Below are 12,184 nucleotides of genomic sequence, written 5' to 3'. Positions count from 1 at the left end.
TTCTTCTGTGCTTCTGGTAAAGAAAAGCAGAGAATTTTAAAATACCAGAAAAATGTGCCTGGCGCTGTGTCCCAATGAAGCAGCCCTTCTAACACACCTGAATGGACAGCCACACATCTCTGCTTAGACCTGTCACTGGAGAGGTGGCCCCACTTTGTGAGGCAGCCCCATCCTCACTGGAAAGTTCTAATTGATAGAACTCTCGCCTTATATTGAATTGAAATAAGCCTTCCTAAAACTGCTATGTAGTTTATGCTGCCTCCTAAAAACATGAAGAATAAATCTGCTCCTTGCTGACAGTAGTTCATTAAAACAAAATGGGGAACATATTGATGCTTCCCCTCCCCGTGCTAACCCTATTGAGCTCCTTGCCAATATCGTTCTGATAGGTGGGGTGTGGGCTGCACAGCATCCTGATGCCCCAGCTCTGGGCACATCTGTCTGTTGATGTTCATGCTTAACAACATTAACAGACTGTTAATTCTTACTGAGCTTCTCCTCATGAACATTTCCCAGCCTTTACCAGTGGCCATGGGTCGTGCCTCCCTGCTCAGCCCTCAGCAGTGCTGTGTGTGTGTCTATAAACTTAATGTAGGATTTTATATTCACCCTACTCCTTTCCAGCTAAAACAGTTTACCTGGTTTATCCAATAATCCTAGGCTATCAATGCCTTTGTTAAACTTGGTCAACTCTCAGTGTATCAGTGTATCACTGAACCTTCTTAGCTATGCAGTGTGCTCATTGCAAAAGCCTACCTCAAAAAAAGCAGTTCCTCCCATGTATTGATTTCAGTGTCGAAGAGGCAGCATGGAGGAAATAACTGTGCAGCCTTCTACCAGAGGCTGGCAGCTAGGTGCTCACTCAGCCAGACCTTGTTTTTCTTTATTTTCCACAAGGATAAAATGAAGAAATAGCAGGGTCTCAATAAACATCATTGAGTGAATGGCCTTATCCAATACCCCTCTTTCGCCCGAGGAAGCATACAGTGTTGAGCATACAGTTAATAATAAATAAATGGGTTTAAATAAATAAAATGACAGCCTCAGTTTGCAAGAAAGGAACATAATGTATGTTTTAAAAAGATGTTATAGGCAAAGAACAATACGACTTGGCAAAATTGAGTTTCTTTGCAACAATTCATGTTACGACAAAAAGCTGATCACTGCTTTTCTGAATGAGTTATTAATGTTCCTGCTTTTTAGTGGTGCTGGGAAATGTTTATATGAGTAGTGGTGGCATCTAAGCCTTCAGGTAGAACAAGTGAAATAACCCATATTACAATAAACAGCACGAGCCCAGCTGACTTAAATTCTCGGCAACATTCAGAGGATCTGGGAGCTGCGCGACAGGCTCCAGGTTGCACAGACATTGTGCCATTTTTTTTCTCTGCTCTATTTTTCCGTGTGAAGAGAGTTCATAAATAAATTTGTGTTGTCATTTAGGGCTACAACGGTCATTTTAGGGACTACAGGTTATATATTATCTTTACAAATGAGTCACAGGAATCACATAGTCTCTAGTTCTCTGCTACTTTGGTTTACTTCATGTGCTGTGAGTGCCAGATTCACATCTAAGGAGGGAGGGAAAGAGAGAAAAATGTGAATTTGAGCAGGCAACAGATAATATCCAAATTGGTATCATAGCAGCAGACTTATGATGGGACCAAATGTGGTGTTGAGCTCCTCCCACTTTTGCTAGATTGATCCACACTGATGCCAGCGATAGTGGGTCACACACGGAGAAACAATTGTCGGCCTGGCTTTTCACTTCCAGCACGTGATTACCAGTCTGTGCAAGAATTTACCCGTAGACATAGGGGAAGGTCATGCTCATGAAGTTTGGAGAGGCTGCTCTTCAGAAAGGTGGAGCAATGATGAGAAGCAGCATTTTCTTGAGTCTGGAATTCCCTGCAAATATAATATTTAATCTGAAACCTTTCATTGGAAGGGGCGGTGGTAAGAAACCCTGAAGTTGAAACATTCACAAAGTAGGTGAAGAGAAGAATCCCACAGAGATGTTTGAGAGCTGTGTACATAATCGCAACACTCCCCCCAGAGGAAAGAGGACCGTTCCTGTATCTGTAATAGTGGGAAAGGAGGAATGATAAAATGCTGGCCTGTGGCCTCAGGGAAACTCAGGAGACACAAAAGGTTCTTATTTTCTGGTGTCCGGGCGGGGGTCCACTAGTGCCCAGGGATGAAGGGCCACAGGGCTGGCACTGCTGGAAGAGAAGATGCACACGACATGTTGGCGCCTCTTCCCTTGACGGAGCTGAGTTTGTTTGACCCCTTCCTTTGATAGATCTCATCTCATTTTAGTCTCCGTTCGAGGAGCTGCCAGGTTTGCTGGCTGCCGACCGAGGCTCCCTTTCTGAGGGCGCCCTTTCTTCTTTTACCTTTGAAGCTGTATGTTCACTCTTCAAGATTGTTTTTGTTTTACTGTAGAAGTGCTGTCATCCAAGAGAAGAAATGGACTTTATTATTTCTTTAGCTTTCACTCTGAACCTGTCTTATTTCTTGTTGGATTCTTTCTTCTAATATCTGAACACCCCGAAGTGTGAAAGAATTATGACACACATAGGGAGAAACAGAGAAAAAGCCATCGTTTTTTTTCAGGAAAGGACCAAAGCAGAACATTGCATCCCTGGTAGAATCTGACTGGAGGGCTCCGTTCAGACAAGTTTCTTTATTAAACCAGATGCACGGCGTCAGCGGCCTCCTGGGCGGTCTCCAGGGCCTAATGGCTGTGGGGCAGGTGGAGTAACTGTTAGCTTGCTCCATCCCAGGACTTGCCATCAGTCTCCGAATCCCAGTTTATACTGGTCCCGGCAGTGGGAAAAGGATCATGTCCATAGCAATCCCGTTCCATGAACACTGACTAAAATCAGGGCCGAGCCCTCCTCACTTCTTGGTCCACGCTTTGCGCCCAGCAGAGGCAATAGGTATCTTTGAATGAATGTGAGGGGGCCAGGGAGACGGGTCTTACCCTTGACACCTTTTTCAGGTTTTCAGTTTCTGCTTGGAAGAATGATCCCTTTACAGTATGGAAAAGGCAGCATGCTGTATGCTGGGGTGCCCAGGGAAGGCTTCTCTGAGAAGGAGGCATTGGAGTAGAACCCGTAGGAAGTGAGGTAGCTAGTCCCACAGCGCCTGGAGAAAGAACATTCCAAGCAGAAGGGGAAACAAATGCACAGGCCTTGAAGCAGGAGTGTGCTTTGCTGCCAGGAACCGAACAAGCATGAGGAAACGTAGGAGCGGATGGCAGAGAGGTAGGGCAGGGACAAGCACCTCAGGATGGGCATCCTTGCAGCCTGCTGTTAAGACTCTGAACTTCTTCTGAGGTAAACAGAGCAGACCGGCATGATCTCGCTTTCGTTTTAAATGGATCATTTCAGCTGTTGTATTTAGTATAAGCACTGAAGTGGCAAGGATGAAGGCAGTGAGACCAGTTTGGAGGCCAGAATAATCCAAGTCAGGAAAGGAAGTGGCTTGGACCAGGTAGTGACAGGAGGGTGACAGGATTTTAGAAGTAGATTCCATAGGTTTTGCTGATGGGTTTCATGTGAAATGAGAGCAGGACATCTCCCGCTGGCAGAAGGGGGTGCCATTTGCTGAGATAAGAAAGCTAGAGGGAAGGCAAGGTAATCAAGAGCTTGTTTAATGTAAGGCTGAGATGCCTATTAGTTAGTCATCCAAGTAGAGGTGTCAAGGAAGCAGCTGAATATCGGGTCTGGGGTTCAGAGGAGGGGTCTGGGATGGAGATAGAAATGTGGGAGTCAGGACTGAATGAGACCACCTGCGACAGCCAGACCACCTAGGGAAATGGATTGAGGGCTGAGGCTCTGGAGACAAGAGGCCGATCAGGTCATAGGAACCAGCAAAGGAGACTCAGAAATGGAAGGCATGATCAAGTGTGTCAGTAAGTCGAGGAAAATGGAAAGTTGGATTTGGCAGAGTGGAAGGTGACTAAGAAAAACAGTTTCAGGGGAGTGAGTTCAAGTGAAGACAGGAAGAAGGAAACTGGAGACAGTATAGACACCCCCTGGGAGTTTTGTCTCCTAAAGAACAGAAATTGAGTAGGAGTTTGAGAAGGACATTTGGTCAAGGGAAGGAGTGTGTTTGCTTTTAGAGGAAGATATTGCAGCACTTTTCGAGAATGTTCCAGTAAAGAGAGAAAAAATGGATGATGATGGAGAGAGAAGTTATGGTAAACTGCAGATTGTTCCCATTGAGCAGAAAAGAACTCCATCTTTAAGAGGAAAACCTTGGTGATAGGTCATATGTTTTTATTTTGTCATTTGGTTTGATTGTAAATATATTGTATTTTCTGAACTGAATTCATGGTAACGTAAAATACATGGTGGTAACAAGAGCAAGATTATATTTTAAGAAAACATTTCCAGGGTCAGGCAAGAGATCTGAATAAAAATAATATACTTTCAAATGTGTGTTGACCTCATTATCAAAGAAATAAACATTAAATCATTGATTATGTCTCAGTTAGAAGATTAGTATATCTTTACTTAACCCCCATGGTAATTCTGGTTCAGATAAACTAAAGTAGCCTTTGCAGTGTATGTGGGAAAGGGATTGAGAGAAAACCAATAGGCAAATGAAGTTGCAAAGGGGTGTTTAACATCCTTTTACAGAATTGTTTTCAAGCTCTGTACCAGAAGCCCTTTAACATATAGGTGCGCTACTGACATATGTTCCTTCATTGTTCAACAAAGCCAGCAGCTCTTTTCCAACCTTTATCAGGAAAACCGAGAACTTCTCTAACAAGAAGTCTGCAAGGCTGATCTCCGGTGCATTTTACTGGAATTGTATTGGCAGTGACCTAGTTTACTAAAGGCACAAGTGGCAGCTATGAAGTGGACCAACTACCAGTGATAAGGAAAAAAAGTATTTCATGCTCCTGTGGTGCTTTACCGCTTGCCAAGAAATTTTGAACACCCTCTATGATTCCGTTCATTCAGTAAATACATTTGATGGCCCTCCGCGTTCTGGGCCCTAGAAACTGAGCTGTGAAAAAGTTCCCTCTCTCATGAAGCTTAACATAAGCTGCACCACAACCTGGTGAAGAAAGAAGGTCAAGTGCTCTTATTATTCTTTACAGATGAAGACATTATAAAGCTTAATTAACACTTAGATTTACATCGCTGCTGTTCTAGGAATTTGGGCCCCAGATGAAATTTTATCATTGGTATATTCTTTTTCAAAACATTTCAAAACTCAGTATTTCAGTACATGTCCTCTGAAATATTGTCTTCATAAATATAATGAAATTCTGCAGTGGAAACTCCTGCCTTTAAACACTTCATTCCAGCTCTCAGTCTAATGACCATGTGCCTAGAAGAAGAGCCATGTCTTTTTATAAAGACAGCGGTTATAGCGGGTCTGCCTGAAGTTACTGCCCTGTGACCTGATCAGTTATTTACTGCTAATGGAATTACTGGGGTATCTGATGGGTATCTAATGGGAACAATCTGTAGTTTACCATAACTTCTCTCTCCATCATCATCCATTTTTTCTCTCTTTACTGGAACATTCTCGAAAAGTGCTGCAATATCTTCCTCTAAAAGCAAACACACTCCTTCCCTTGACCAAATGTCCTTCTCAAACTCCTACTCAATTTTTTAACTGTATCAGCCTTTTATTTTTTTTACAACCTTCATAACTAAAACACAATTAACTGCCTTAATTTTAAACCCTAAAAATCTGACTTTTTACCGTTAGCATGGAGTCGTGTAATCATTAGAGATTATAGAGGTTTTTCTTTTTTGAAGTTTAAAGCTTATAAATGAAATTATAAATTAATAACTTATACAGGAAAAATAGTTGTAACTTCTCTAACGTGTATGAGTTCCATATGAACTCTCTTCAGTGCATATGACTACAGGTGGGTTTTTCCTTCTTTGAGAAATTTTTCATATGGATTTTTAAAAGTATAATCATGTCCTTCCGTTCCCTCCTTAACCCTCTAGTCATGTCCTGTGACTGTTAGAAGATAGATTCATGTAACAGGATGCTAAGTGGGAAATTTCCTATAGGTACTAAGTACCAAACATTCTAAAGAGAGAGCTGTCAATAACGGAACCAGACACCCCTCTTCAGGGTTTAAGGTGGTGAATCCTACCCACAATCAGCTACCTGTCCATATAGGCAGAAGACTGGTGCTGGGCAAAGCAGAGAATTGTCTGAGCCAGTGTGGAAAGAGCACCAGGAAGGTGAGAGCATGTCCCCGTGCACGCCAGGCCTACTGAGAGTATTTCCCAAGAGTGGGGAGCCTGCTGGAGGGGAAACTGGCATCTGATCACTGCTGGACTTGTGCAGGCACATGCATGTGACACCAGCCAGAGCTGAGGAAGAGAGAATGGGAGGGTGTGTCTGACAGAGAAGGGGCATGGACGCAGAACAGCCTGCCCCACGAGGCTGGGACGGTCATGTGTGCTGCGAGGGCTGAGTGGCCTTGGAGGACATCAAGCCAGAGCCAGATCTCTGGCATCAGGAACTGTGCAGTGGGGACCCCACCCAGCCCCTCCCCCGGCATGGCCCTCCAAGGACCTCATGCGGTCCTTGCTAGCCATTCCAGCTGGCTGACGTGTCACAACACTCCCCTGGGTGGCCTGAGCCAGCCACTTATCTCTCCGAATATCAGTGTCTTCATCTGTCAGATGACAGGAGGTCACTGCTAGAAGGCACTGAAGTCTGTGGACGTTGTAGCTGTCATCTGTGTAATAGACCTAACTCAGAACTCCCAGGGAGGGCACTGAAAGGTCAGAGGGTCCTAGAAGTGTGTTCCGTGCCAGTTGAGGTGGTAAGCCCACTAAAGCATGGAGCTAATTGCTTAAATCAGACGACAGCTATTTGGGACGAGGCCCGGGGTTTAAGACTTGACTTAGGGCCCAAGACTTGACTTGCTAGAGATTTAATTTTTGAACAGTAGGAAAATGAAGATCTCCCTGAGGAGAAAATTTAGGGAGAGAACTGAGACTAGCAAAGCTGGTTTAAGTGGGAGGTGGTCGGAGGTGCTTTTCATCAGACCCCCTCAGGGATGTCAGTGTTCTTAACATAATGCCAGTTACCTGACAATCTGTCCCCAGTGAGCCATGCATGTGACAGAAGGGATGGAAAGCAAAGGGGTAGTTGTGTGTACAGATGCCATTGTAACTGGAGAGAAAGATGTTAAGTTTCTGGTGAGCACTACTGGAGGGTGGAGGTGGGGGACACATTTAGCCGGGGATAAGCTTTCTTTTCCATAATTCATCCGTTATGTTCTTCTCGCCTTCCTGCATGATCTTTGTACAGCCTGCTTGTGAACTCGGGGTGCGTTCACAGTGCTTGCTGAGTAAATTTAGGCACTCTGCCATTTTCTGTGATTCAATGTCACGATGTCTGTTAGAATGATGGGATTTAGGAGGAGAACTCTGTAAAGATCAAGCCAGGAGCCTAGTTGGTTGATTGGGTGGTTTCTGCTGTAACTCCTGGGAGAGGGTGTGTAGGTCACTTTGGTGTTTGGTTCTACATAAACATTATTGCCTTTTAATAATTGTTGATTACTGAACTGGTAGTGGTGGGTGGAATCATGGAGCTGATTTGTTAGGCTCATGAATGCTGTTCCCCAGAGCTTCTGCTTGAGTCACACCTGCGCTCCCCGGCCCCGAGCCCTCCCCGCTCCGGCCCCCTCCATCTCTGCCCCCCACGCCCCCACTGCTGGGTGGTAGCCTCACACACCTTGTTGACCACAGTTCTGCCCCCGAGAACTCTGGAGGGAAAAATCTCTTCTAGGTTTATCACATGGAGCAATGATTAAATCAGGAAAGTCATTTTACTGCATTGTTTGCTCTTGGTCATTGAAAATAAGGAAATAAAAATAGTGACCTGTGTTAAAGGCTTTTTCCCCTCTTTCTTGAACTTCATGAAAATGTGTATCCTCTGAAATGAATGATGTGAAAGAGGGAAGGTATTTCTGCTTTCCTTGGCAAAAGTAAAATACAGTTGCTTTTTCCCAGATGTGAATTTATCGTAATTTCCCTTGGTATAAAACTAATACATAAATGGTCTTTTTTTTTTTCCAGCCAACCCAAAATGTTTTTAAGTAAAAGAATAACTTGGAAGTCAATTATTAAGCCTTGGGTATCCTAAAACAGTTTTTGAGTTTCTGGGTTTTTTTTAAGAAATGTGATTCTTTGTTTTTTATTATTTTCCTCTTTCCTTCCCATCCTTGATGCTTCCTTAGTAGCTGCCTTGTTTTAAATATTGACAAGATGAGATAGTTTTCTGTTTATATCAGCAGTCGTCTGTCTGTGAGATATGGACGAATCAGAACGCTGGATTTCCTTTCTCAGCCATCCATCAGGTTCATAATGTAAGGTTACAAATGGTTATTTTCTCTTCCTGACCTTGGGCTATGTAATGTGTTGCAAAGTGTTGTCAATAGCTATAGGTACTATGTCCTGGTAATGCAGAAAATTTGTGATGTCTAATGACTCCTGAGATTTTTGTCTATTATACTTCATTCACTGTGCCTTGTGACTAGTTAACGTGCAAACATTGTCCTAAAATGAGAAACATATTTGGTTTTAAAGTCTGTAGTTCAAACCTGTCCCATGTGAGTTTTGGCTTTCATTTCAGGTGTCTGTGTTAATTTGCTTTTACAGGAAGAAGGACAAGGGTAAATTGATATATATGTATTTACATATATATATCAGTGTCATCCTTCCCCATTTTGTACTTTCCCATGTCCATGGGCTATTCAAACCCAGCGTGTCTAACAACTCTCAAAGGTTTATGCGCTTCACTTGTGAGAAATATTCGAGTATGATTTGCATGATATTCTGTATAAATTTTATGCAAATGTGGGAGGAGTATAGCCAGGAGAGACACCGTTACACTACAAAGTGGTTCTCAGCCTTTTTCCATTTGATAATACTGAATCTTTGATATGTGTGTGCAATCGTGACCCATTTTACTCTGAGCCGCTTAATATTTGAACATTCACATTTCACGTTTGCATACTAAAAAAATTTCATTTGGAAAGTAAACGTTTTAATGCTTGGTCTTTTCCCTTTTGTATTTTAAAATACAATGCTATTTTCACATCCTGTTAAATTTTTCCCATTTCATAGCCTGCTGTCTGAGGTTGAGACATTTGGTTGAGAATCACTGAGAGAGCTCTTGGGGTGGCATGCAAAGGGCCGCTTGTGGGGTGCCGTATCAGGTACACCCCTCCTGTGCATGGGTTCTGGCTCTTGGGGAACCTTGGGGTCTGTACAATGCCCGGTACTGATGCTCCAGTGATCCAGCATCCCTCCTGAAACTGTAAATGTTACCAGCACTTTTTCATGTGCAGAAGTGGCCATCTCTGCTCTTTATTATCAAAAAGAAAAAATTCAGTATAACCAACCACATTTAACCAAACTAGCATTCTTTATTGCTGAAGATTTTATAAAAGAACTACTGAAGCATCCTGCTTTCTTGTGTTGCATGAATGTTTATAGGCCTTTCCTTACATTCACATCCAAATATGAGTCTATGTATTTATAAGCATAGAGCTCTCTGTAGCATTCTTCAAAGCCTTAGAGATGACAGAAAGTAAATGTAATCGCTTGTATCTCTTGTATGTTTGGGTAGCTCATCTCTGATATTTGTCAGAATTATTGAAAGTGAAACCTTAAAATAACAACTGTCATTTAAAATCATTTTCGTTTTTCATGAAGTGTTCCAGAGAAAAAAAAGAATAATGTTTGTTAATATTCAGATCTAAATTTATAAGCAGGTAGGTGGGAGCAGTTCCAAGTAGAAACAATTTAAAAGCATCTATTTAAAAAAATCAATTAAATCCTAATTTTTAAACATTTTTGGAAGAATAACACAGGGCTTGGAAAATACCATACCTTTTCTCTTCATGTTAGAAAACTAAGTCATAATCATGACTTTTAATTATTTATGGATACCCTTAGGAAACTTCTTTCTCAAGAAGAAAATAGGAATAGAGACAGTTTCCCCCTTTGTATTCTCAGATAATATAGAATATGTAATATCTTCAGTTTCCTTTTGTGGGGAGAGAGCCATGTACACCCTGACATCTGCAACTTTACCACCTTTTGAAGTAATGCCAAACATAAAGGTTGCATTTTAGATGGTGCCATCCAACAAAAATCTATCTGTACACTTTTGTGAATTTTTTTTCTGAGTTCTAATGAAATTCAGCCAGTGGCTTTATACTGTTGCTGTAAGAGCCATTTAATTTAATTACATCATATTAGGTAGGGCCCAGTTATAGTCCTTCAAACTCAGCCAGACTATACATTTCTAGTTGGCAGCTGGCATATCTGTTAAGTAGAATTTAAATACCTTTAGATAATCCACTGAAAGCTCTAATCACAAGTTATGTTTTTCCTTTATAATTGAAGTTCATTTTTATTTTTAAGTTCAAAGGGATAGTTAATGATGTACATTTTCTTCTGTGTAACTGATATGTCGTAAAGGAAATACATACAGACATGCACACCAAGTTCACAAGGTTTTAAGCTGTGACCAAATTCTCAGGCCATTGGACATATGAAATGAAAAGAAAGGTTTGTCTTTAAGTATTTTAAGCTCTAAAAAAAAGAGTCTGACATTTAGTAAGAGTATCTTAAATCATTTTCTCTTCTGTAATTAAGCCTCTTAAAGAATATTGCCAGTCAGTAATAGTTTAAAATAGGACAGAATTTTATCCCAAGCCTTTCTTGTTTCATTTTATTATTCCTATGAACTATTATTGCCTCATTGTTACCCATGCTTATATCTACTTTTCACTAAAGATAAGGTTTGATGATAAACTGTTAATTGAGGCAAAAGACATTTTTAGGTCTGTTTGATTTTTTTGGTATTTAGTAAACTTTTTTTTAAGTGGTAAATTATTAAATATTTTTTAAATTTACCTGAAGAAATAACAAGGATTAGCTAGATATGAAGGTACTATTTAACGAGACAAATAAGGCAAAAGCTCTTATTTGCTTTTCAGCCTCTTATCCTGCTCCAGATAGTCATTACCTTCCTAGTTCCTCCACGGCTTGTTCCTGCTGTAATGCAGCCTCCACTGGGGTTGAGGCCCAATACATCCTTGTTCTCAGAACTGTTGCTTTCACTGCCAGTCAACCGGGAAAAGCTGAACCCCACTTGGAGGCCCAGGCCATCCCGGCCCTTTACAATAATGTCCATCCGTTTCCATTACATTAATGCCAAAGAGAACTATCAACTCCTACAAGCTGAGTCTTCTAATTATCCTTAGATCTAAGGTTTAAAAAAAGTTAAGTTCATGAATTTCTAAGAAGCAAAGTAATTTATTTTTTTATAAATTCAGTCTTAAGAACACATTTCCCTCTGTTTGAAAATAAATTTCTAGAAGTAGCAGTAAGTATGACAAAACTCAGTTTCTATTTCCAGAAAGGTGGATTCAGTCTCTGTAGGGAATTTCAAAATATTTGGACTTGGAGCAGTGTTTCAAGGCCACAGAGAAAACGAACTAAGGCTTCTGTTTCTCTAACCTATCATTATCTCCCCCAACCGCCGTCGCACACAGGCGAGGCCCTGTCAGATGACCTGAATCCAAAGCTGGTGGCTTGTGGTTTCTGGACAAAGTGGAATAATAAGAGAGCAGAGGATGGCACTGCCTAAACAGTTAAATGGATGCACTAATTCCTTCAAGTGGTTATCACATAAGAGATCAGGATTATTTCCAGACTAAGGTGGTGTGTGCTAGGGCTGGTTATTTTCCCAAATGGCTGCTACGACTTATGTGGATGATGTCAATATTTGGATCAGCATTTGGCTGTAGTTCTGCTTTGAGTGTATTGGAATGCAGAGGGAAGTATAATTATGAAAGTGCCTGAGTTAATTCAACAATTAGAGAATGGGTTTTGCATATGAATTGCATGCTTAATGTACTAACACCTGAAATGTCCCACAAGCCCAGCTTCACCCCTCCATCCCCACCCTGTTCACAGCCCTTGCCCTGCAACCCGTGGTACCCCAGAACCTGCCGTGTCTGTTCAGGCTGTTTTGACAACTGCCTGTTGAGCTCAGCCAAGGCACACCTCAGCTCAACTGTGGCGGGGCTGACGTGGTGATCTGGCGCCTGGTTTGAGCTGTCCCCTCCGCAGACGCTGCCTCAGAGGACCTTTTGATGTCAACCAGC

At 41.8% G+C, this 12,184-nt stretch overlaps 1 protein-coding gene across 18 annotated transcripts in view; it reads left to right on the top strand.

The window, feature by feature from the left end:
* ANKS1B (ankyrin repeat and sterile alpha motif domain containing 1B) overlaps window positions 1–12,184 on the top strand; it is a 995,298-nt gene that overhangs the window by 932,301 nt on the left and 50,813 nt on the right. For 11 of the 18 annotated variants that reach the window (XM_073213673.1, XM_073213668.1, XM_073213676.1 and 8 more), the window contains one exon: window positions 8,294–8,368. The exons of 4 other annotated variants lie outside the window; for them this stretch is intronic. In XM_073213673.1, the coding sequence (XP_073069774.1) occupies window positions 8,294–8,368 (75 nt within the window). The remainder of the gene's footprint in view (window positions 1–8,293; window positions 8,369–12,184) is intronic. 3 more of the 18 variants (XM_073213669.1, XM_073213671.1, XM_073213667.1) reach the window with 1 other exon arrangement.

This window comes from Manis javanica, chromosome 10, assembly GCF_040802235.1.
Source record: "Manis javanica isolate MJ-LG chromosome 10, MJ_LKY, whole genome shotgun sequence".
Lineage (NCBI taxonomy): Eukaryota > Metazoa > Chordata > Mammalia > Pholidota > Manidae > Manis > Manis javanica.
Note: the sequence above shows the minus strand (reverse complement) of the source record. Positions and strands in the feature narration are given on the sequence as shown.